Source organism: Corvus cornix, chromosome 1 (genome assembly GCF_000738735.6).
Source record: "Corvus cornix cornix isolate S_Up_H32 chromosome 1, ASM73873v5, whole genome shotgun sequence".
In the NCBI taxonomy this organism is placed as follows: Eukaryota; Metazoa; Chordata; class Aves; order Passeriformes; family Corvidae; genus Corvus; species Corvus cornix.
Window position 1 is genome coordinate 6328256 of NC_046332.1, and position 26768 is coordinate 6355023.

Here is a 26768-nt window from a genome sequence, read left to right on the forward strand (position 1 = left end):
AAAGACAAATGGCCACACAGCTTAAAGAAAATGAATGTGTGACACGTATTTTACTCATTTACAGTACAGAAGGACCACATTTAGGCAGCAGGGAAATTTTTCCTCCTCCCTCCTATTTTATCATAGCTAAGAAGTGTCCCATTTTGTGTGCTCTTGCATGGGCACGCATCTGCCCTTTCTGAGCTACAAAAAGTCACCAAGTCTGGGTAGAGATAGACACCTTGAAGAGCCACTAACATACTTAACATGTGACTAATTCATTAGAACTGAACATTAAGACTTAAGGAAGACAGGTTTTTTTTGTCTCTGTATATTGCTCTGAAGGGCAGTTCTGAGTCCTTTAGACTTTCATCACAAACACAGGGTCTAGCACCCAACTATGCACAATCCTTTTCTTGCCTTCTTTTAGAATGCCTTATTTCATGTAGAGCTATATGACAGTGTAGTACAATATCTACTATATTTAATGTATTCTTACATATTCATACATATTTTTGTTAATTTTTGTTCAGAATGTGTATTTTAGAAACTCTGTTCCAACAAAGACTTGAAAGCAGCCAAGTAGAAAAAAAATGAGCTAAACCCTCCTAGTGAGCATCAGGGAACATAGATATTTGATGAAATTACTCTGCTTACACCAGCAGAAATTCTGGACCCCTCTTGTCATCAGAGAAGCCTCTGTTTGTTGGTACATCAGGAATGAGAGGGGCACAGTGGTGTCAGACACACGAGGACACACAGACACCCCGTGTTCTACACGGCTGCACAAGCGTGCAGCTGATCCCATCTGCAGCCCGCTGCACTCTGAGGGCTTTGTTTACTTAATGCAAAATCAATACCTTTATTTCCAGGACAATGATTCCAACATTCTCATGGAATAGCCGCCTAATTTTAAAGTCAAGTTCAGATGTTCATTGCAAAAGAATCTAATAAGAGCCCACAAAAGAAGAAGCTGCCTATCACACAAACATGTTGCAATAGCCAGTGGAAACAAGTTAGCTGACGGCTATAGATTTGTCAGGCCGACAATTCACTGCACATCTGGGTCTGCCAATATAGAATTTACTCAAAATTGCCTCTCTAGACACTTCTTTACATAACACATATTTAGCTTATTAGTGCTGTCATTTGGGAGTGTGGTCAGCTTTTGAGCAAAATCTCACTGAGTCCATTAGCACGGATCACATTGCAGCTGCCATTTTAGAAGCACGATGATTAGGTTTGAAGTTCAAATGATTTGATTTCACTTTAAGGCTTCAAAAGCAGCCTCTGGGGTAGATTTACGCAATTAATTTTTACAGAGGTCTGCTGGGTAATTTACTGTAGTCAGAGAATCTTCACTAAGGTAAGGCAATTACCACTAGGTAATTTTATGGCACTCTGTTCAGTACAAAGCAACATGCTGGCTGGTTTCTGCTCAGATAAGACCTGGGAGGAAGTGAAGATGCTGCTTTTGGGAATCACAATGTGTCTGCGACACTGAAGAGGGAGGAGAAGAATTCACTGACTTCCCAGATGTGGACTACAATTTGTACATGCCCTCAAAATGTCTTCTCAGATGCATGCATGAGGACTTAGCCAATCTCTTAAACATCATACTGAGAAGCTTTCAAAATTGAAGCACTGTACCCATGATTCTTTAATACAGGAACAAAGAATGCATTCTTTGTTTAGTCTGAACACAGAAGTAAACAATGAAATTAAATATCCCTTTGAGATTTGTACTTATCACTTACAAGAAGCACTTCCTAATAATCAGTGGCAGCTAGGCTGACAAGCAAACTTCAGAGCAAAGCCAGAGGGGATACAAATCTATTTTAGGTTTGCTATTGACAGTAAGGGTCAGAGGAAAAATAAACTCAGCAAGCGGTGTCATGCTACCACAAACCTCTGCTGGCCAAGCAGAAACTAAATTACAGCCAAACCTTTCAGCAGAGCAGAAAGACTTGGGCAATTGGGCTGCTCTGTAGTGCACAGAGCACAACATTCAGATGAATAGGATTAAGCACAAGTGAGACATAACATAAATTACTGACAAATAAATCAAAAGATTGGAGGAACTAATTATCTCATAGTCTGGAATGGGGCTATGTTATGCTTTTCCCTATTATTTCAATATTTCAGGTTTGCAAAATAAATCTGTGAAGCCCTGTGAAAACAAGGACTGATCATGGTCTCCTCCAAAATAATAATCTCAGATAGGTAATCTCAACTACCAGACTGAACTATGAGAAGGAAATGAAAGAAAAGAGCAGCAGAAGGACCTAAACACTATTTCTATCACATACACATAAATATGCAATGAAAGAAAAGAAAAATATTTTGAGTGTAGAAGTTTATTCCTCAGCTTCATTTCATACACTGTAGTACTACTGGGAAAGCTTATTTGATTTCTCTGTCACACTAATAAAAAATTAGATTTGTGTAAGGGGAAGATGAGGGAATAAACATATTCTCTATCTGATGGCTTTCACTTTTTTAAGTTTACTTCCTACCACAGCTGATGATAAAAGCAGCTGTGTGGACTCATAAGCACTTCTATCTCCATCTCTCCACAGACTAATTACAAATATCTGTTTCATACAGTCCCAGTATCTAAGGCAGATATAATTTTACTCTATCTTTCACTAGGCATATATCAAAACCTGTCATTTCATTCCATTACCTTGCTTTCCTTTTTCTCTACCTATCGTCCACTGGATGCAAACACAACCCTGTAACTCCTACTCTTCTATTGTTTGATTTTGCTTTGCTTTTTGGTTAGTTTGCTTGTTTGCTGTGATGGAGCCACAAATGTTTTGTCCATTGTCAGGGGCCAGTTGCTTGAAACAAAGGCTTTTCAACTTTCAAGCATAATTATACAGGGCAGAAATGCCTAGAAAAGTTCTTATTTCCCTTTTCTTCTAACTGGTGATGATACACTGATAGCTCATGAGGAGCATCTATGAAGCAGAGATAAAACTTTTCAGATTTTAGGAAGGAGTTTAAAACTCAAGTGCAGCTCTAGTGAGCGATGCCACGCCTTTGTATATTCATTCTCTGCTAAACTGATGCTCACCCATGCTGTTCTGTTTGACCATTTTAAGAGACCTGCTTATCATTCTCTGACAGTTGTCTGCCCATCTGATAGATCTCTGGGACATTAAGAACAAGTGGCAATGCCAGACTAACTTGGTTGTGGTTTTGGAGCCTACAGGATGTCAGATGAACAAATTCTCCTGACTTGTCCCGTGAGGTCCCATAATTCATCAATTTTGCCGGCACTGTTTTTGACCTGCTGCAAGGTGGCATTGAGGATATACACTGGATCAGCTTCCACAGGATCCTGTGAGCATGATTCTTGTTAATACAAATAGGATGTCTCTAACCTGTTTGAAATCTTATGGGATGATGGAAAAAAAGCAGCTTCTAGTGACCGCAGTAACATCCACAACAACGGTGAGCAACACCAGGAGAATAAAATCAAGGAGCCCAGGTCCAGTGCCATGTACTCCATTTGGAGTATTTGGTATTGCTCTAGTGAATCATTTTACTCCACTTTTTCCTTTAAGGCTCTCTGATGAACGAAATAATCAGTTCCTTGAATCTTCTCCTTTTATAAAGTTTTCTTTCAAAACTTGCCCAGCATTAAGACTTCTGAGTATGTTGACCATGGAAATGTAGGTGGCAAGGTAAAGGACAAAACCACTGTTCTTAGTTTTCTTGTCCCCAATAATAGAATACTCCTTTATCCACAGCTTTAAATGGTACTTCCACTTTCTACCCTAAACTTCAGCTTCTTTTGGCACATTTATCACTTCTCTGTCCATGTATAACAACTCTATGCCAGTGCTGGAGAGTGTTAAATTGATTGGTAGAAAATTAATGGAGCAAGCAGGAATGATAGAGAACAATTACTTGTGCATTATAGCTTTTGATAAGCTGGCAGTCTGAGGGGGCAGTAACATAAAGCACACTGGTACTGTAAATGCCCAGTGCAGTCTGACCTTATTAGAGAATGTCAGTGAGGCCAGAGAAGAGAGAGAAGATGCACCTCACTGCTATTTAGCAAGGGACTGTCTTACTACCAGGGTGCAAATTGGACGGAAACAATAAACATTCAGGAATTTTTATATATTAGAGGCCACAAAAAGGCTTTTTTGCCTTATAATGCTCATATGCAAACCAAAGCCCTTTACCTTCAATCATTTTACATTGCAGCTGCTTTAAACCTTGTGTAGCTGCCCAATTTCTTTATCTACTGTTCCATTCAATTTGGTTCATCTCCTGTGGTGCCAACATCTTCAGCAAGGCACTGAAGAAAGGGCAAAGAATTTGGAAGTGAAGACATGGGCAAGTTCAATGGCTGATGACTGTGCAATTTAGAATGCAAAGGAAGTAAAGTTGTTAAGGATTCATGTCCCCAGCACAGATGCATTTGAATACATTAGGAGAGGTGTTTAATAACCATTGGGTGAAGAAAGGCCCTCCCTGATCTCCCTCAGTAAAATGATAGCTAGAATGTTTCAGGAAACATTTTGAGCACATATGCTAATCCACACTCTCTTCATTTTCAGACTTTTTTGCAGATGGTATTTTTAGCAAAATTGCCAGCTTCTATGCACAGAGTGCTTTTGCCATTCCTGCATTTTATACATGCTACAAATCTTAGAAGCTATCCATGTTTAGAAACAAGTTACATATGGCAGCAGCCCTTGACTCGGTTCCTCAGGAACTGGTCACAGTCACTGAACACTTGTCTGCTTCATGGACAACCTTGTCTGGTTTATCACAGGTTGACCACTCCTGGTCTAGAAAGGTCTCTTCCCTTTCCCTGCTCTGACATCATTTTGCAGATGCCTGTTTTTGCTAGCTAGGCAATGAGATGTACAGATATTCTCCAGAAAACCAAACAGCTGGACCCTGAGAAATGGGGGATATAATACAAGTGAGTATGAAAATGCCAGCTCATGGTGAAAAGGTGTTCTTCTGAGTAAGTGTTCTCAGAGTTTGTAAGTGACAAAAATGCACTGACTGAAAGGACAACCTGACTTCATAGTAAAGCACACAGACACAAAGGCAGAGCTGTTCAACTTTGAAACACTGCACTATGGAAAACATTGTGTCCAGAAATGCTATTTGAAAGAAAAAATAGCCAATATACAAAGATAAATTGAAGGTACAATTGAAGTTTGGATTATATAGACTAACATCTGATGTAGATCAAGCTTCAAAATAAATTCTAAAGGGCTTTTCCCCCTGGGCTTGTGCTATTAGCAACACTTTAGGCTTTCATTAACAGGATTCAGCATTATTGAGGCAATCTGCTACAAACTTTGCTTATTTATACCCTTGTTTCAAGTTTCTAGGTACTTTCAAAGAAAACTGTGAATTAAGATGCTCGATGTTTAATAACACGTCTACATTGCTTCAACGATAAACAAAAACTACAAATGCATTTTCTCTCCACTACTTCTCAAAGAAAACCAAGAACTCAGTCCCACAGTGCTCTCAACGGTAAAGCTTTCCTTAAACTTTTTAGAGTCACTCCTGTAAAAATAACACAAAAACCCCCAACCAACCAACCAAATACAAACCACAGAAGTTGGCTAAAAGAAAGATGTTATCTATCTGCACAACACCACAGAATTTTCCTCCAACAGACACTCTGAAACAAAACAAAACTATAAAAGCAAGCATTTATAACATTTATGTATTACTTACAGTGTATTTCTAGAACCTGCATTGCTATCTGAGGTGTAGAGTTTAGGGACTCATGATCTACTCTGCAACTTACAACTGCACCATCATCACTGCGATCTGCTAGGAAATCCAGCGTGCTGCTGACTGTGAATGTTTTGCGATTTGCATCTTCTTCTTTTATATATTTAACATCTGAAAGAAAGAATAAACAGTTAGTTATCTTTCCAATATTTTTTGGAAAAAAGTAGTCCAGCATTACAGAGCTAAATCTTTTATCACAGTTCTTGGAAAAAACCCCAGATCTTTCATATCTGTATTGATCTCTTTAATATAAAAGTAATTAGACTGCAGTTATTCCTCAATTTTCTCTCATTGTCAGAACAAGAGATACATATTGAAAGAGAAAATTTTAAAACTGGTTCCATGATACTGCACTCAAAAAGTAATTTTATTCATTATTACCTCTTGAATGTTTAGGTCCATATTTGACATAAACTTTCTCTGCAGGTCATGAGAAAAAAAAAAGTGATCTTGTCCCACCCTCATTGCCTTACATATTCACAGTGTCACTAAATATTAAATTTTCTAAGCTCATGTTTATAACCTTTCAAAGTAATGCAGTATATGGATATTACTGAAGCCATGTGCGTGCAGTCAGATTAATCCTGTGCTTACTTTTTCATTGCTTATTCTTTTGTTTGGTTAGAATTATGCTAATTAACTAATAAAACTAAACCCAGGTATAGCCATCAGTGGTAATAAACAACTGTAAATAGAGCACGTCATAGTATTTACTGGAATCTACAGATGAGTCCCAAGATGACCAGAAATAAAATTACTACAGAGAACTTCCACTCCCTGCTTTATATCGTGCTAAATTGACCTGGTGCTTTTGTGCAGATGCAGTTAAAAATTGGAGACTTAGGCAGTATCATCTCAGTTCAAGGTTAAGGTTTACATTCAGAACATTTTGTTGTAAGACATACATGCTAGATCAGAAATGAAGATCCGAAAGACTGAGCATTTGTGTTAAAATGTTTTAATGTATTAAGTGGTACATGAGATCTTCTCACACAAACTTTAGAATTGTTTTACTTGGTTCCCAACTACTTCAAATACTTATTGATTTTAGTTTACTTCAGAAAATGGTAAGCTTGTTATATTGATTTATTGCAATGAAAGCTTGAAAAGACATCTATAAATACTTAAACATATATATTAAATTACACTGAGATTTCTTATGTCCTCTGTGTCCTAAAAAAAGTGAGAGGTTTCAGTTTTATAAATTATACTAAATCCCATTAGAGAAGGGAATGACCTAAATAAAATTTCCATGAAATATCAATTTTAGAAAGCAAATCTTCAATGGCTTAAGCTACATCTTTTTAGATTAAAAATACCTCTGACATCAGAGAGGTGGTCTTTATCATTGTCTCCAGACAGACAAGGACACCATGTAGTTATACAGTTTCCATTTTTCCCTAAAAAATAATTATTTCTTGCATACAAGAATTTTTCTGCCTGTTTGCTGCTAAGCTTTAAAAGATTTCCATTTCTGACATGGTCACTATTAATATTTAGGGATTAGTAGGTGAGTGAAGTATTGACCAGAGCTAAAGCAAAGTTATTATAATCAAACAATAAATGTCTTCAGTAATATTTAAAGCAAACACATGCGATTTTGTTCCCAGAGTTAGGTTTCCAAATTTAATAATAGTACCTATATAGGTAACATTCTGCTTATAAGTAATGTGCACATCCCTTTGCTTACTGACTTCAGGTGGGGGACAGAAGACTGCTGAAAACATCCACAACTTTAATTTTAGTAAGAGGTTGTGGATTCTTAATCCTTTAGAAAAACAAAAGCAGTTTATTTCCTAAATGGATGTTTAGAAACCTCTGTCTAGGCATCTATTGTTTGAGAGGGCTCAACTCCTGGAGTTAACTATCTCTGTAAAAAGGGCAGTGATATTTTTCTATAAGCAGCTGACATCCTCACCAACAGAAATAGCTTGTCCTCCTTATCATCTGTATTTTCTTAGATGTTTCTTCATGGCAAAATGAAGATGATTGTAATATGTGCTAATTGAGTGTAAACCCAAGTGAACATAGGAGCAGTGGAGATCAGGTACTCGGTACACACCATCCCTCAGAATATTTTACAGAATTTTTAAATATGGCAGTTGTAGTCTGCTGTTTCATTCGTTTTCTTGCTGCTCCTCTCTCTCCTAAATGCTCCCTTGAAGAAAAGGTGAAAAAGAAATCCATTACACAAGCACTTTGTGTGGGAGGCACTGTAATGGAACAGGCTGGAGGGATACAGCTTTACAGAAGAGTACCTAGGGGTTCTGAGGACAGGTTGAGCATTAGTCAACAGAGTGCTTTTGCAGGGCTGAAAGCTAAACCCCTCTGCCCTGCATTAGTAAGAGCACACCCAGGAAGTCAAGGGAGTGATCCCTCACCTCTATTTGGCACATGCATGGCTGCATTGAGAGTACCAGGCCAAGTTTTGGGCTTTCTGAAGAAAAAATGTACAATAAAAGTGTTGAAAAATCTGAACAGGTGCAAGCAAGAGCCATGGAGATGGGCAGAGGAGCTGTACCAGGACAGCTCAAGAAAGTTGATATTATCTAACCTGAAGAAGAGAAAACTAAAACCAGATCAAACTGTTGCCTTAAAGAACATAAATCGTGGCCATAGAGAAAAAAATCCAGTCCTCTCAGAGGCGTACAGCAAAAGTTGAGGGGCAACAAAAGTTACACTATGACAAATCCTGATTATGTGTCATGAAATACCTACAAATAATGAAAACATTCTACAAGAGGGCTTTAGAATGCTGAAAAATCTAGCCTGGACAGACTATGGAATATCTGTCCTGGGAGATTTTTCAAACCTGAATTGGAGAAGACCTTTAGCCCCTTGATTTAACCTTGATATGGATGTTGGGCCAAATGAAATCTCAGGATCAGCTATGGGCCCACTTCCATGACTTTTTCAGACAGGCACATATAGATATGCCTGTATCAACTAATACAGGTTTGCATCTCTTAAGTATCGATGTTTAATAGTGAAATAATAAATGGAAATGATGGAGTGTCCATCATCCATTGCTCATTGCAAGCTATTTAGAGAAGCACACGCCTGTAACACACGGAAATACCCATCTTTTAAAAAGACAGCTTTTCTGGCTTTATATGGCAGATTTAATTTTTGTTTATGTTTAAACTCAAGTTCTGACATGAAACAGCCTTCTTATTTAAAAAAATCATCTTTGTTTTTAGAGGTTTATCAAGAAACAATCATCAGTGCCTCTCTGTAATCTTTGTGTATACTAAAAATACATAAACTTATTTAAAGTATCTTAACCTGCTGCAAACAAATGAACTTTTTTGTTTTATAATCCAATCTATCCAGGGGGAAAAAAAAAAAAAGGAAATCCATTCAAAATATTCCTGAAGCCTAAAAATAATTCTTTACATAATCTTGTTGAAAGAGCATGTAACAAATTTTGTTAAAAAAAAAAGTAATTATAAAATGAAAATTTTGCTTTTAACAATCTTACAGAAATATCACCAGAATGCTAAACTGCAGATCCCTTTATTAATTTGGTGCATATATGAGTGACAGAACACTAAAGTAAAAGGTGTGGCACCCAGTGCTTCACATTCAGTCTCTCTCATTACTAACACTTACTTTATCAAACAATATTCCTTTACCAGATGATGATTCATTTTTTGAGTAATAGCAATGGAGCTACAATTTTAGAGTGGCTTTTCCCCCTTTGGTGCAACTCTGATCTCAGTGCATCATTTACATTCGATTGCACCATGTATAATACAGTGTAACACAATTGGATTTACTGGTGCTAGACAGACGAACTCCTAACCTTTAATGTCAGCTGCATTAGCATATAATTTCATATCTATTTTCTCAGATTTATCATTTCACCTTTTACACTGCACAAAGCTAATGTAACTTCTGCTGATGCCACTGCAGACTGGTTAGGTTATTTTATTTCTAACCTTTGAGAAATGGCAATGTGCTCTTCAGAAGACCTAGAAAACTAAACTGAAATGAATGTGCTCAGTACTTTCCTCTTATTTCTGGTTGTTGGGGGTTTTTTTCCCCCTTTACTGCTCTTTTTCATACCATTTGGTTTCTTCCCCATCCTGTTTTGTTTTTTTTTAAATCCCCTTAGGAACACTTGAGAAGAACAAATTAGTTGAAGAGTCAAATTGCCAAACTGCTTGCAGGCTTCAACTACATGTCAGCTGAAGGAAAGGCAAAGGTATTACATCAGATTTTAAAACATAGTTTTCAAAATAAGATCTTTCCAAATATGCGTTGCCTTGCTGTTAGGCCGACTGTATCACTGTTTCTCCTAAAGTATTGACATGGTTTGGAGTGATTTCCAATCTTTACATGCCTTGAATATGTATATTCATCCTGCCATCTTTTCTGAAGGATAGATTCTATGCTGTACCATGTGCGTTAGCTGTGCTGTTAAATTCCTCTTTTTAATCACATTTGACTAAGTGCTGCATTTCTTTCATCAATTTCCTCAAATTTCCCAGTATTGCAAAGAATTATTCTCTGTTTCCTCATTTTCTATCCTTGCTAAACATTTCAAATGGATCCAGTCTAAAATGCTTGTTTCTTTCAACACTATTCTCATTTTCATTAGAAATATAAGGATACCTCTAGAATGGACAGGATTCCTTAGGCAATCATCTGCGATCTCCTTTATTTACCAATTTTACACCACAACTCTGGTTTTGCACATTGAACTGTGGTAGACAATAGTAAAGGAAGATGAATGGTTCTGTAATTAACTCTGTATGTTTGCTTGAGGCAGATTATCGAGCTAACGAAATCCAAAATATTTGACAAATCAGATAAATGTAGGGTGGGGTTTTGTTTGCTTGTTTTTGTTTTTTAAAGCTACACAGAAAAGGTGGATTTTGAATCATTTATTCATCTGTTTTTATAGCAGAATGAATAGAGGTGACATGAATAAATACCAATACCTTATCCTTTTTATCCATCTACTTTATAAGGGGCACCTCAACTGGCTTGCAGGTGTGACTGTGCCTTCTGCAGCAGGAAGCTCTCTTCACTCACTCATTCACCAATGAGGATTTAAAACTATTCCAGCATTTATAAGAATATGGACCAGAAAACTAAGTTCTAAGCAAAGAACATACAAAGTGAAAGAGAAGACAGAAAGGAAATAAATAACTTTTTATATGCAGCTCTTTCCTAGGTCACTGCATCCTCAAAGGCAAATCCTTGCTGTCAGCTTTGGTTTTAGTCACTCAACGGCTTTTCAGTTACAGCGGACTTTGTCCAACTCCCCCCCAGCCCCTGTGAAGTTTTCCTGATCCCCTTTAACATCGATCTTCTCCCTCCTCCTTGCTGCAGACTGTCAGCATCCTTGCCTCAGCTGTAGATTCCGAGTTTCCCAGCTGAGACTCCCTCATTTGCTACATCCTGACTCCTCCCCACCAGAGCAGGCTCCACAGCTCTCCTATGGGAAGTGCAATCTTCTGTCTCCTTCATATGGTTCTGCCTCACCTGGTCATGTTATTTAGAGGAGTATAACCTAAATCTGGGAATTAACTAAATCAGGCATACCTCATGTTGGAATGGCACAAAAGAAATGAAAAGGGAAAATATCAGGGATGAGGGGTATGACTGTGATGATAATAATCCAGAAAACAATTCTCTAAGAAGCCTCACAGTGGAGTTTATTAAGCTGCACAGAGTTCTGAGCAATCCAAACCATCAGTTTCTACCATTTGAAGAAACAATAAAAAGATGGTTATATGACAACTACAGTAATTTACAATCAATTCTTTATCTGACTCAATAGGAGAAACTTTACAAACACAGATTAAAAAACATAATTCTACAGAATGTATAGTTTTGGCAATTGGACCAAATGACACCAAAATCCTTTTAAATACCTTTAACTTCTTTGTCGTTCTTGAACCATCTGATATCGGCTGCTGGCTTACTACCAGATGTCTTGCAAGTGAGCTGCATCCTCTCTCCCTCCATAACTGGTGAGGTAAATCCAGTAATTTGTGGCTTCTCAGGAACACCTAACAAGCAAACAAACAAAGTAATTTCTCTGATAGTGTCAGCTGCTGCCACGAACACACAACCAACCTAAAGTTCACTTCTTCATATGCTCTAAATTCTGGAAACAGGATAATTAATTCCTCGTGCCTTGTCAGTTAAACCTTTTTCCTATTGTAAATAAACCATCAATCTGAATGGTAGTTGATTCTAAATAAGTAAAGCAAGCAGGAATTACCTAATTTTCTAAGAGAAACAGATTGCATTTTAATAAATACCTTATCTCTGTATATTCTGCACGCAGGTCTAGTCTGACTTGTTACAATATTTAAAGTGCTCAGCACAGCAAGCAGGATGACAAAGCACATTAGAAGCACAACTGTGAAAATTAAACATAACTGGCAACAAAAAGCTGAACTGACCTAAGTTTAGAACAGATGTTTACACCTCAATAATGAAGACTTTAATACAAAATCCAGGGAAAAGGGAAGAGGAAAATAAATACAGGAGTCACTTTATCTCCACAGAAGGCAAAACCAAAACATCAAGAGGTATAATCACAGCTCCACTGTCTATGGAGAGTTCTTCAGCTGAATACAAGTTCTTCAGAGGAGATCATATGACTTTGACATACCATGCACATTATATTACATTTGGAAATGGTTGTTTTTCAACGAGCCGTGGAAGATTAAAAAAAAACCCCAAAAAACAAAACATGAATAAAATTGGGAAAATTTTGATCACTACTTGTATAAATCCATTTAACTTATGAAGACACGAGAATAACTTATTTTAAAGTAATACTGATGACTGATATATAAAAATCTCTAAAAAAAAGTCAGCTGTAACTTGCATTTACAGTGCTTTGGTGCATTCATATTTGTGGCTACATAAAAGGGCTCAGTCACAGTAATTGATCCTCTGCCCTGTATTTAATAATTTGGTTTTCCTGTATCTCTTTTCCAAAATAACAGATTATGTACATAAAAGCAAAGCAGCATTACCTATTGCACAGTACATCTCTTTAAAAAATCTAATTCTCTCTTTCAGGACAGAAAATGGTGTTTGCTACAATACCTTGACACTTAAATTTTCTAATCAACAGCAGAACAGCCAATATAGAGATTATTTGTACATAAAAGGATAGTTTATCTGATTAAAAGATGTAATACATCTTTTAATGTGGCAGAGATCCCCTTCTCCAGTAGAAAATGTTTTAAGAGTTTAGAATGCTATTTTGAAATAGGAAATTACAAATACAAAATGAAGAAAAGGCAGGAATCTTAAACTGTGCAGCTTTCTCTCTTAGAAGGTAAGTAAATGATGGGAAAACTTCATGAAACCCTCCCCTAAAATGAAGGTAAAGCTTAAAGGACTGTGAAAGACCAATATACTTCTGTTACTAAGTATTGGCTAGATATTTTTGGGGTTTTCTTGTCTTTTTAACACCTTTCTTTGTCTTTCTGTCATTTAAAAGGTTGACCTGGTGCACTCCTCAATTGTTTAGATCATGAAATGCCTCTCCACAGAAAGAAGATTCAGCATAGGCAGTTGCTATTCCAGAATATACTGCTTTGAGTGGGTACTTTTTGTCCTTAATGGCAAACTTGTGAAGATTTTTGTAAAACAGTCTCACAGGGACTGAAAGGGAGATGTATTTCATAACCTAAGCACAAAACCAATTCCCTGGCTGGATTAATGTGACTATTACTGCCACAGAGAATTAGTCCTATTAAATTCAATGGTCTGCCCATCCACATATAAAAATAAAACAAAAAGAAAGAAAGAGTCATGTTCAGGGACAGAAAAAAGGAAAAAATAATAAAAATCAATCTCTAAAATCATATAACCTCTTAGGTTTGCAGGTGTGTTTCAATGAACTAGAGCAATTTTGGCTGATTGGGCTACTGACATTCATAGAGTCATACAAAGCTTCGAGCAGAAACTTTATTTCCTGGGCATCTCTTAAAATCTATTGCTTTTCTATGTGTATCTATAACCTTTGGGGAAAACAGCAGAGAACTTAGAGGATAAAGCATAAAAGAAGCAGCAAGCCCAGTGAAAATTTGCACTTTATAGACCAAAAAAAAAAAAAAAAAAAAAAAAGAAAGCAGAACGAGCCAAAAAAAAAGCACGACGGAAAAACGATAAAGGTCTAAAGCCCGTTTTGATTTCATGCTTTCTGATTTTCTCCCCTTTGCCCTATCCAATAGATTGTTAGGAGATGAACACATGCACCTTCTCTGCACTTGTGGTGCTCAGGATGTAGAGGTTATGTCCATTTTATGGAGCACTCGTTCCGTGGTGTTTGTGTGCTCCCTAATTCATTATCCTGCCACGGTGCGAACAGTAAGAGGCATGTTATTTTTCAGCACAGCAATATGAAACAATAAACATCAGGGAAACTAGATCAGACATTTACATTTATCTTCTGCCAAGCCTTAGAAAAGTTCATTCTTATCATAATTTGCCAGAGCCTGAGGAGCTTAACACTTGCTTCTTTCTGCTCAGCTGTTCGTCCTTACCGAGAACGGTGAGGAAAGCCTTGGAAGTTTTGACAGGCATAGTGAATAAAGAGCAGGTGTACTGCCCTTCGTCCGACAGGGACACATCGCTGACACTGATACTCAGCTCGTGCCACGATGCTCGGACCAGCTCAATTCTGTTGTCCCTCAGAGCTGAAAAACAAAAAAATAATCCACGTTAAGGCGGGATCCAGCACGTGAGCAAAGCGTGGGGTGTTATACAGGAGGCTCGATGAAGGTTCCTAGTGAAACCAGGCCCTGGAACACAGGGATGTGGACACAGTTGTCTATGCAGAGTAGTTTGTTTTCTCTGTGGAAAAAAGTATGTGAGTTTAGCAAGTGTTCAAGTGGTGTACTGGGTGATTTGTAACATATATTAACCTAGAAACTACAGAATTTGAGTTACCTCTGGCCTGCCTCTAAAAATCCAAACAATGACACGGATTTCTGCCCCCTCACAGCTTTGTTAAGTGCCTAAAATAAATGCTTCCCAAAACCAGCCTGTTTTACATGTATTTACAGATGTTGAGAATCCTGTGTCCATCCCTGCATAGCTTGCCTACAGATTTTTCTCCTGTCCATTACTACTCACATTGAACAGGAATATCAGATATCTCGAATTCTGTAAATGAGTATTTCTTATTGGTAATAACTGATAGATTGAAAATTCCACTTATACGTGCATATGTAGTTCATTCAACAAATTGAGGTAATTGTGTATATTGGCTTTACTTTTTTGATTAAAATAAAAATATGATCCTCTATTTCATTTGCATGAAACCAATGAGGGAAAAAGAACATGTAGATTCACTGAAATTCAAACTGTCACTTTGGTTAATGATTTAAAATTTACAACATTTTAAAACCTGTACTTAGGGTAACCCCCATTTTCTATTGAAAAACTGCCAAAACATTCCCAAACATTCTATTTCTCTGCAGTAAAGCTGTTTCAGGAGTCTGTATATATTACTCAAGCCTTTCCACAGCATAGAAATACTAATATCGTAAGTAAGCAAACACTGTAATTCTCCTAAGCAAACAGTAAAAAAGCCTCTGTAACTCAAGAAGTTTAGCTGTATACCTCTAGATCCAAATCTCTGGCCTGACAGTGTGTGGAACTTCAAGGAGTCTATTTTTATAGCAAGCCTCTGAAACTCAAAAGCAAAATGGGACTATGATATTTATCGAGACAGTTACACTTGCATTTGTGAGAAGAACAAAGGTGTTCAAGTCCCTAATGCTGTTCTCTCACCTCTTTCTAAAGTCTCCAAAGACTCTTAGATTTGTCTAGTAGATCTCTTCCAGTGACAAAAATAAGAAGTTTTACCGCGGTTCTTCTGCTATTAAACCTAGATGTTTCTGCCCAATTGCTGTCCAAGTTGATCCACATAGATTTATGCCACAGTAAGAAGATACAGTGAAGATTCAGCAAAAATGTCACTTGAATTTGTTTGCTTCTAAAGCTGCCATTTAGGTTTGTTTTCACCAGGAAATTTCAGCTGACTTTACTGATTATTTCAGGGTAGGCCAGCTAAAGCTCAGCTTCCTCCCTGCAGGGTCTGAAAGGTGGCAGCTTAAGCAGGTCTAACATATAGACATGCCCTGAATTTCTTCAAGGCTCATCAAAGGGACTGAGGTGGTGTGTAATGGACACATTCCAAACAGAACTGAGATGTTGTCTGGCTGGCCACAACAAGAAAAAACCCAACAATTATGTATTTTATAATATCAAATCCATATAATGATGCAAAAAGGTGCAATGTTAAACAAACAAGCAAGCGAACCAGAAGCCACCAAACGCGAAGCTGACAGAATGGCCCAGAAAAACAAGCTCAGGAAAACAAAAAGGCACATAAAGCAAGTGTCTACCAACCCCAAACAGCAGGCAAAGCTCATCACTGTGGCTTTAGCAGCCAAAACTCCTCACAACAGTGAAGCTGTTGCTGTCTTTGAGGAAGGAGATGGGGACTCAGAATTCCTTTCTCAGCTTGTCAATTCTAGTCAGATGCAAATGAGCACACGTAAGAATGGCAGTTTATTTCATATTACTGACCTTCCAAAAAAAAAAAAAATTTTAAAAAGGATTCAGCGCTTCCAAATGGTTTGATCACCACCACACCCATTTATATAATTTAGCAACAGCATAAAAAATAGAAAAATGAAACAAACAAACCCCAACAACAAAAAACCTCTCAGCACTCCATAATTTGGAAATGGTGATTTTTTTTCCTGCTCTAAATCTGAAATTATTAAAAAAATAATGCACTAGATCATCTTACATAGTATTTTACTTTGTTATAATTTTCTGTTATTTCCTCATGATGAAGATTTATGTATCTATTGAAATATTTTCCTACAGATGGGGCAAGGTTTAGAATTTCATGCACTAAGAAGAACAGTACAGCACAACTGGCCTACAGATGATGCCAACAGCACATCATTTAGATCCTACAACTGAAGCACAAACCATTTCTATCAACTACATTCCTACTGCTCCCCTCCCTCACTTCCACCCCCTCCACACCTTTTTTTAACCTTTGTACAATATAAAAACCTCAGCTCAGTCAATTTTCTGGAAAGCTGGTAAAAAACAACCACTGGCCAAGAGATGAGATCAGATATTCCATGTTTCATTATGGAGTGGATTTTTATTGAAAGAACAGCAAGAAAGTTTCATAATGGAAATACCAGCACAGCCTTTGCAATAAATGCAGCAAATAGCACCAACATAATGTTCCTTTGCAGGAAAGATGTTTGTCAGAAGCATTTTTCTAAGTGCTGGGTCTAAAGACAATTATCTCTTCCATCATTTTCAAACCTGAATATTTGTAAGCTTTCCTGTCTACACAGATGACAGGCAAACCAAATTTTAGTGCTATGGCTTAGACAAGGTGAGCACTTATACAGAGACTTTTTAGAATCTTATTTTCAAATTGTATTCCTGTAACTGTTTCTATATCCTCATCTATTTAGAAAGACACCAGTTTGTCTTCAGGGAATTGATGACTGTGATGGATGCCAGAACTGGTTTGTTTCCATTTTCTGTCTTAGGTGCATTTTGCTAAAATGGTGATGGAAACAACAGGAACACTGCAGAAAGAAGAGTAATTCCAGCAATGCGTGATATCCAGGCATTGTGACTGAGCAGGACAGGGTCTGGCTCATGGCAGAAAAATCTTGCCAAGCCTGGTTCATGGAGCAGAGCAGCCCACAGAGGCTGGACAGAAGGCAGCTACTGAAAGGCACCAAGTGGCAAGCAGGTCCACCATAGTAGTTCAGATAAAGTTCCATAAAGTAAAATACAAATTGTTCCCTCACATTTAATTATCACTTGAACACAAAATAGTAGAACACTGCTCTTTTGAAACCTTCTTTGGAAACTCTTCTTTTTTCCATTTCACTTTGTTAGAAGCCAAAAAGACTTTTCTGGCCTCTTCCTGGGGATTTTAACCTACATTGTTGAGTCATTACCCTATCCATAGTTTGCATACCTACAGAGAGACTAGAAAAAGGGTAAATAAACAGAATATTTATTTGAGTTCAAGGAAATACACATATGCCAAAAGCAGTAACAGAGAATACCAGCAGTGGCATCTCTTTGCTAAATTCTTATGTTGCAAGGCCTTTGAAAAATATAAAATGCAACAAGAAATATAATTACATAGTAAATTCCAATATGCCCTAGGTACATAATTTCAGTTTTCTGTAATTCCCAGGCACATATCATGTAGTTAATTTGCAAGGCATGAAATAATTATGCATAAAACACTTGTTCCTAAGCAGACACACTTCATTTATTTCACCTGTCATTCTCTTTTCCTGTGGAAAAGATTTCCTTTCAGAATGTTCTCTGACACAGAAACAAGCAACCTTGACAATTTGTATAGTTGAGCTAATTATGAGTAAGAGATACAGCCATGTATTTCATCTGCATTAATTAGTAATTATTGAGACTGACGACCATCACAATAAACTGGCCTCCTTGTTCACAATCAAAGTTGTACTTTATTTTTTGAAAAAAATAATAATATAATGATCATATATTATCATAGAGAAATCCTGCAACAGGACTTATATCGGAGAGACAAAAGAACCTTAGAAATTTGCAGAAATTGAAAAAACATCCACATTTCACACTGTGAGGAAAAGGCAGCTGGACCTGTTAGATGTAGCAGCCACACAGCAGCATCTCTAATGTTATTTCATCTAAAATGACCACATCTTTGTATTATTTTAAGTCATATATTTGAAGAACGGGGGAAAAAACAAACAACTAAATCCCCAAATCCCTCAGAGTAATTTGCTGATGTTTTGAGAATACTAACTTGACATATGCTGCCATCCTGGGACTCACTCAACAAAATTTTTGTCCTTATGTTGGAGTTCTTCCCTCTCTCATGGGAATAACATAACCATTAGTTGGAACCAGAAGGATTTCTGATACTCTGCAGGTCATGGTAAACTCCCAGAATTCTAATACTTATGAAACTGAGACAATCCCTCTGATTTCCAGATTCCAACATTCTGAATGTAGTACCATCATCTGAAATAGATTTAAAGGGATTTATGTTGTGTTTCTGGATATACTTGAGAAGGCCCTTTTTCTTTGCTCCTAATGAATTCAATATATCAAGATTCCCATAGGATGATCTACAGAACTTGCTTACAGTTGTGCATCAACCACCACCACCAGAGCAAGAAAAAGAGAGACAGAATGGGAGTAAATGGAACAAACCAAACGATTATTATTCTGTGTCTTCTAAACATTCATGTATTTCTTTTCAAAACATTCAAATTTCCTTTAAAAGAATAAGAACTGACACATAGTTATTCTATTCATGCCTAACCTGTCTAGTCAGTACTTTCATGGTATCTGAATACCTAAGATTTTAAAACTTCTCAGCTGTTTTTATGCAGAAAGAAAATCCATTTCCTTCCTCTTTCATTTCCAGGCACGCAACCTGATTACTTTCATGCAAGTACACGGGGGGGCAGTGTGCATATTTAGTAATCCCATGTTTTCTATTTCTACTTCTGCAGTGCTAAGGCCACTTTTACTTCTCAGTGGAGGCCATTCTCACCTGTCCATAGCACTGCATCTGTGAAACTATCACTTCTTCCCCCCGGGACAGAAGTCCTCAAACTGGGTCTACTTTCGCAGGTAATGCCAATGCAGAGGGAAAAAAATTACGAATTTCTATGCAACCTATAAAATAGGCTGACATATGTAACATTGGTATCCCTTAAAGGTGATATCATTCATAGGTAAAATCAGCAGAAATCACCTAAACCGAAGGCAGCAATACTGTGGAGAGATCTTTGGCTATGTGGCTGTGAACAGTCTGACCAAACTGCAGATGCATGAGGGCATAATAAAGTGCTTATTAGCACAGATGAGTTCAAAGAGGCATTCCAAACAGTGTCTGTCACAGTTTTCAATCACTTGGACCCTGTGAATACTTCAACTTCACTAAATTTTTCAACCCATTCACTTAAGAAATTCAGGGCATCACCGAGCTACGTAAGGGTTTAGAAATGGAAGAACTACATAACAATTTTTGGAGACAGGTTTTACTTTCATTCCAGTGCATTTCTAAAGTATTTGGTGATCAAAAGGAAGAAACAATGGAGTCAATAGGTATATACTTCTACCTCTAATCATCTGGCTGTCTTCTACTTTATGCTGTGGCTTGCAGTCTAATAAGAAAAGACTGGATTGTTTTTAGCTGGGATACACTGCTGAAATATTTGATTAGCTTATTTAGAGAGCAGTGTCCAACAGCAAGCTGCTTCCTCCTTTTTAAATTTTTCAGAATTTCTGCCTGTTGCATAATGCATCTGCTAAAGACACGCAGCAAACTCCCTTCATCAGGAGAGGTGCTGACAGTCTCACTAAGAGAGGCATTTACTCTGTGCTTGCCTTGAAAAGGCCAAAGCACCGGGGACTCAGAACCTGTCTGTACAACCTTATCTATTATTTACCAGGGTGTACAGCCTTAGATGCTTATGAGAAAAACCCAAACAGAAAGGTAATTTCTTCAGTGAAACAACAATTCTCTGTTTCCTGCAGTCTGGATAAAAGGAAAAGAGTTTAAGGTGACTTACAACGACTTATGATCTTGAACACAGCTGCTAAGTGAGGTATCACCAACTGTTGCCAATTGACAAACAAAGGCGAGGACAACTAAATGCCCTTCATGGGTGGAATAAATAAAGAAAACTTTCCTGCACGGCAGATTTTCTGCACTGAGCTACATTTTCATTCACAATCATGTTCAGTATTCGCTTCTTTCTCTCTTTTTCAGAGCACTCAAAAACATGGCAATATGCAAAATGAGACGAAGAACTTGCCTTCTAGGGTGTTTTTAATGCTGGTTTCTGGTATTAAAGAAACAGTAAACTTATTTTCTTCTTGTCTTTTGAGAATCATAAGGATGACATTTATTGCCTGAGAAGGTCTGAGGGCTGACTCTGTTTCACATAAGAAATTTAAGTTTCAAATCTTTGCAAAACATACAGTTTTTGAACTATGAAGATGCTTTGCTGTTCTACTGTATTGAAATAATATTTAACTGTATCTCCAAATAATAAAACGAAAATCACATTAGTCAGGATGAAACGTTGTCTTACAAGGTCTGTTCATCTCGTTTCATCTACAGGGGGAATTACAAGATTTCCTATTATCCTAATGCAACTGGACATGTGCCACAGCACAGTAGCCTAGAAAATATTTAAAAACCATATTTCTCAAATATGCAGCTGCAAAAATTAAAATTGCAAAATGATCTGGCAAGGTTAGAGATGGACAGAATTAAAATAAATGAGATTCAATAGATAAAAGTAATTGGTAATCTTATGTACCAAGTTGGAGATGAATGTTTTGAAAACAGTAATGCAGGAAAGGAGTCCTGAGGATTATAGAGGAAATTATTTAACTATATGTTCAAATGCAGCACCACTCTAAAAAGATGAATCCTATTCAGGGTTGTACTGATCCTTGCAATTATGGTAAAAGAAAATGCTACAATATTCCAAAATAGCATACATCATACTGTGCCATATATTGTAAATTACACACAGAAACAGTCTCTCTGTTGGGAAGATAATTTCTGAAGGTCTACTGATGGAATACTGCTGCAAAACTAATACTAAGAAAATGAAAATAATATGATGGAGAGCTGTAGTAAGTCCACACCTATCTAAGGAAACACTAACAGAAATCAGAAATTTTTTTTTTATAATATTGAGGGTAATACTGAAAAGACAAAACACTATGTTTCAAGCCAAATGAAACTTCATTGTAAGTGAGAAATGTTAGATAATGACTTTATTGTAGTAGAAGAGATAAATAAATACGAATCCTCTTGCAAACCAAAACAAAGTTACAGAGATTTCCAAGTCTGTTCTGTGAAGATCAGACCAGGTAATTTTTCCTCATGCTACTGCTGTTGATAGTAATCATTGTGTTACCAGCATTTAAAGGTTTCTGACCAAGGTACAGTTAAGCTTATGTAGGTATTAAAAACTGTCTGGCCAAACAGCAGAGAGCTCTACCAAGACCATCTGTGTATTTTAAAGAACATCAGTTGTAAAATGCTCTTTTTGCTTATCAAGAGACTGCTCTTTACAGTCACTGCTGGTGACCTTCATGCACTGGCTTTAGTCAGCTTTGAGTGAAAGGAGTCCTAAAGGATAGGGAGCACAGAATAACTCAGACGGATTTTACACTTTTAGCACTGCTGCACAGCCAGGTCCTACTCAGACCTGCCCAAATGCAATACATTTTTTGTGTGTGTCTGAAGCTGACCATGCCTTAAGGAGGCTGCAGAGCTGTATTTCCCTGACCTTGCAGATGGTGACATTACAGCTCTGCCCATTCACTAGCTAAACTTAATAATCCCATGACACTGGAAGTGTTTTTTAGTGGCATGACTGAGTATTACTCATGGTAGAGTCATGTTTATGGTATTGCTTCATATTCCTCGGAAAGTCAGAGTCTTCTAATTTCTAAACAGTGCAGTCCTGCTCAAACACATTATTTCAGCAGAATATGGAGAGACTTTATCACTTATTGAAGATCTAAGAGAGATTTCTCTCTAAATGAGAACAGCGATAAGATGCCCCTGTTCTTTCTGCACTTCTTGATCACCTAGATACAGAAATGAACATCATCCTTCCTGTAGCAGATGGCTACATTGGCTACAGATGCCAACATAGGAATACTCATTCTTCCTAACTACATTAAGCAGTCAGACTCCCTAAACTCCTGCTGCAGCCAGTGGAGCAAGTCAGCTGCCTCCAGAGGCCAATTAACAACAGGTCACTGCCTTGAAAATATTACAGAACCTGGACAAAACAGCCAAGAAATCATCAACAATTGATGAATGTATCTGCAATCAACCTAGCAACTGATCCCAGCACCAATGAAGAGTCAAAAACTAATGTATACATCAATACTGAAGATATTAGTGCTGTTAGGGATGACTCGCAGATGTCACTATGGAGGGAATTGAAATACGGAACAAGGTATCAGGAGAGATCCGAGATGAGCCTAGTGCAATTCCAGGGAGGATGCTCAGAAAGCTCTTTGATGGCTGCAACATCTTTTATGATAGAGCCCTTAAAGTTTTATGATGTCTCTCCTACAGCCTAGCAGCAGACAATCTGTCTCTCCACCACAAGTACACAGATGCTCCCTCTTTTGTGAGATTTGTCTTAGTTTTCCAGATGCAGATGTGCTGTGAAGGAAACTGTTAGTGAGAAATGGTGTCAGAAACATATAATTAAAGGATTGGAGCATCTCTCATACAAGTTGAGGCTAAGAGACTCTTGTTTAGCAAGAAGAAGCAGAAAATCCTGAAGTTAAACCAAATTCAAAAGAAAAAAATTGGCAGCAGTTCTAGACCTCTAATTTTCATAGGAAGCCAGTTGAACATAGAGAACCAAGCTGGAATAGATGATGTCCAGAGGCTCTTTCCAATGTGAAACATTCCGGGATCTTGTCATTTTAGATGTTTTTGGGGTAAAGAATCTGTATATTGCAAAATTCAGAAATGTGACCAATCCTGAAGTGCCAACTAAAAACACTTTGGTAGATATTCACAAAGATTAATCTTCTTTAGCTTTTCCTAAGCCTTTTTCTCCCTCATCGAGGGTGAGGATTTGAGTCCCTCTGAAGAAACTGAAAAAAAACAAAAACAAAAGAGAGAGGAAGATAAAAATTAACTTTTCTAGGCTAAATTTAGTTTGTGTAGATGCATTTCTTTTGCAGCTATATTCCAAGAATGTGGTGACACAAGCGGAGCAATAAAATATTTGGACTCCATGATGGTGGCCAGACATACTCATCAAGTACTAGAGAATGTTATTTAGAAAACTCAAACAGATGCTTGGCATATGATGGCAGACTAAGTACTGGTAGATGCACAGGATAAAAAACTCTACTGTGAATAAATGCATTATTTAACTAGCAGTAGACACTGACAATAACAGATGTGTGGAGTCATGCTACCATTGGTACTATTTATCCATAAGATCTGTAAGACCTATAGATCTTACTATAAGATCTGACTTTTTTTGGGCCATTCACATACACCACATATATTTGAGTACACCAGAAGAAACTTGTCCATGCTTAACACCTATGTCTAGACAAAAACCAGCTGAATGCATCCTGACTTTTTCAATTAAACATTTATTGAAGGCATTTCCTTTTTTTAAGAGCTGGGGGGAAATGGTTGTTGGTTCTTTCTTCTTGTTTCTCGGCTGTTTCTTTTGCAGTTCAAATTGTAGCAACAGGTAAAGAACAAAAGATTCATTTGAAAAAAAAAATATAGAGAGTAAAAACCATTTACTAACCCTTCCTTCACACTTGCAACAAATAGCTATTATTATTGGTTCTCACTCTGCACTCTGCTTAACTGGTACAGTTTGAAGACTCACTAAGAAACCACCGTAACTAATCTGTCTTCAGTTTTCTACCTATGAAGGATAGATTTGTACATCATGATTGTCATATGAAAGGAAGCATCTAATAACTAAAAATTGCCAGGAGTTCTTCCAATAGTGAACGATTTTTGTGGCTATTTTTAATAGACAGTGAATCTCTTAATTATTGGAGATAGAGTTGAACAAGGATTTCTGAGATTACTGTGTCCTACTGAATTTTATACAGTGGATCAAGAGTGCCTGCCAGATCTGCCTCATAGGCCATGGCACAAGCAGAGGAGGTGCTTGGCCTTCAGGGCTGTGGATGTTACTGCTCTTCTTGGGCTTTTCAGCAAAGTGCCCAACAAAGGACATTAATTGCCCATTTGGATAATAATGTGTTCACAGCATCAGGAGTAATACAGAGTAACAATCTGCAACACTGCATGCATGAATGTTTTTGGTGTCCAAGTTATATTATTCCATTTTTAATGATGCTGTGTCCTTGATTCCTCCTTCTCTCTCATCTCTTCGGAGCTAATTAATTTAACTCTTTTCTACCTAGCATTCAGCTACTTTTTGCCCTTCTCCAGGCACAAAATTTAAGACCTCTGTTTTTAAAAGCATTTAGAGAAAAAAACCTGTTGTCTATACGTGTGAGCCTCCCCTTCCATCTTACTCAACTCCTGGTATATTCAACAGCTCTGGAAAAATTCCAGATATCAAATCCACTTCCTGTGGTGAAATTTTAACACCACCACTGTCAATAAAAGCAGCATTTTCTGTTTACCATTTTCTTTGCAAACTCTGTTTGCCAAATTTGATGCTTCCCTCAGATCCTCCTCTTTCCCTTCTTTAGTCATGGTATATCCAAATTCTCCAACAAAAACGAAATAAAATTTTATATGTAATTATTTTCCCCTGTCACAGCCTTTAGTATACTCAATACGTATTTATTTTCCAACAGAAAATATTTTTCCTGCCTCACTGATCCTTTCCTCATTTTTTCACTCCTCTTACTCTTCATCATCTTTCCTTTTCCTTGAAATCTTTCCTGATTGCACACATAGGTGGGTCTTGCCAATCTTTGGAATAAACTGTCCTTTACTCCAGTTTTTACTCCATCTAGTCTCTTCCTCTTCTCTTCATCAGTCTTTAATTGATAAAAAACTCTGTTGGCATCCCTATTAGTAACACTTCCCATTTTCTGCAGTAAATAATGTTATTTCCTCTGTGTGCTAGACAGGTTTTCTATAAGAATGAGGCCACTGGAAAAAAAAATAAAATAAGAATGGGCTAAACCAATTACATATACAATACGCATCAGGAATACTGATCAGCAACTCTTTAAATGGGAAGAGTACATTAAATTAACTTATTACTTTATATTTCCAAATATAAACTCCCAAGTACATTTTATCTTTCCTGTAGCAGAAGTTCAAAAATGTAACAATTGTAAATTTAAATTACTTTACACTTATCAGCATCCTGAGCTGTATTAGGAAGAGCATCGCCAGCAGGTCCAAGCAGATGATCCTTCCAGTCTCCTCAGCACTGGTGAGATCACACCTCTAGTGCTGTGCCCAGTTCTGGGCTCACCAGTACAACAGAGACAGAGTCATACTGGAGTAGGGCCATAAAGGCAAGGGACTGCAACATCAATCATTTTGGTGGGTTTGGCACCCTAACTGAATGCCAGGTGCCCACCAAAGCCACTCTATCACTCCCCTCCTCAACTGGACAGGGGAGAGAAAATATAATGGAAGACTCATGGGTAGGAGTGATCACTGACCAGTTGCTGTCATGGGCAAAACAGACTTGACTTGAGGAAATTAATTTATAATTTATCACCAATCTAATTAGAGTAGCATAATGAGGAATCAAATCAAATATTAAAACACCTATCTTCCAACCCTCCCTTCTTTCCAGGGTTAATTTTACTCCCAGTTTTCTAATAACTCCTCTTTCCCAGCAGTGCAGAGGGACAGAGAATGGGGGCTGTGGTCAGCTCATCACTCAGTGTTTGTGCTGCTGCTTCCTCCTCAGTGGGAGGACTCCTCACATGCTTCTGCTCCAGCATTGGAGACAGTCCTCCACAAACTTAAAAATTAATCACAGAAAGAACTATGGCACTGTATTTTACTGCAAAGGATCCCAAAAAGGTGTAAAGTCTCCAGCTTTGCATACTCAAAATCTGACTGGACATGGCCTGGGACAACCTGCCCTGGCTGACCCAGCTTGAACAGGGCAGTTGGACTGCATGATCTCAAGAGGTTTCTTCCAACCACAGGTGTTCTAGGATTCTCTAATTCATACAGCATTTACCTGTATCACAATATTACAGAAAAATAAAACAAACAAATAAAAAAGTTGTCAGGCATTACTCTCTACCTTTTTGACTTTTAAATTGCTTTCATATAATTAAAAATTGACACCCTGCAGAGCACTCTGTTGAACTGTAATGAAGACAACTGCTTGAAGACTATCCATCCATAGAGATAAGTCTTACCTGGTACAGGGAAAATGTTGACATTTTGAAAATGTGACCGCCCC

General features: G+C 37.5%; 1 protein-coding gene across 3 annotated transcripts in view; it reads right to left on the minus strand.

The window, feature by feature from the left end:
• The window catches only part of CADM2 (cell adhesion molecule 2), a 588594-nt gene that overhangs the window by 104505 nt on the left and 457321 nt on the right, over positions 1-26768 (minus strand). For all 3 annotated transcript variants that reach the window (XM_039556023.1, XM_039556015.1, XM_039556007.1), the window contains 3 exons: positions 14289-14441; positions 11649-11786; positions 5704-5874 (listed from right to left, as the gene is read on the minus strand). In XM_039556023.1, coding sequence (XP_039411957.1) covers positions 5704-5874; positions 11649-11786; positions 14289-14441 — 462 coding nt within the window. The remainder of the gene's footprint in view (positions 1-5703; positions 5875-11648; positions 11787-14288; positions 14442-26768) is intronic.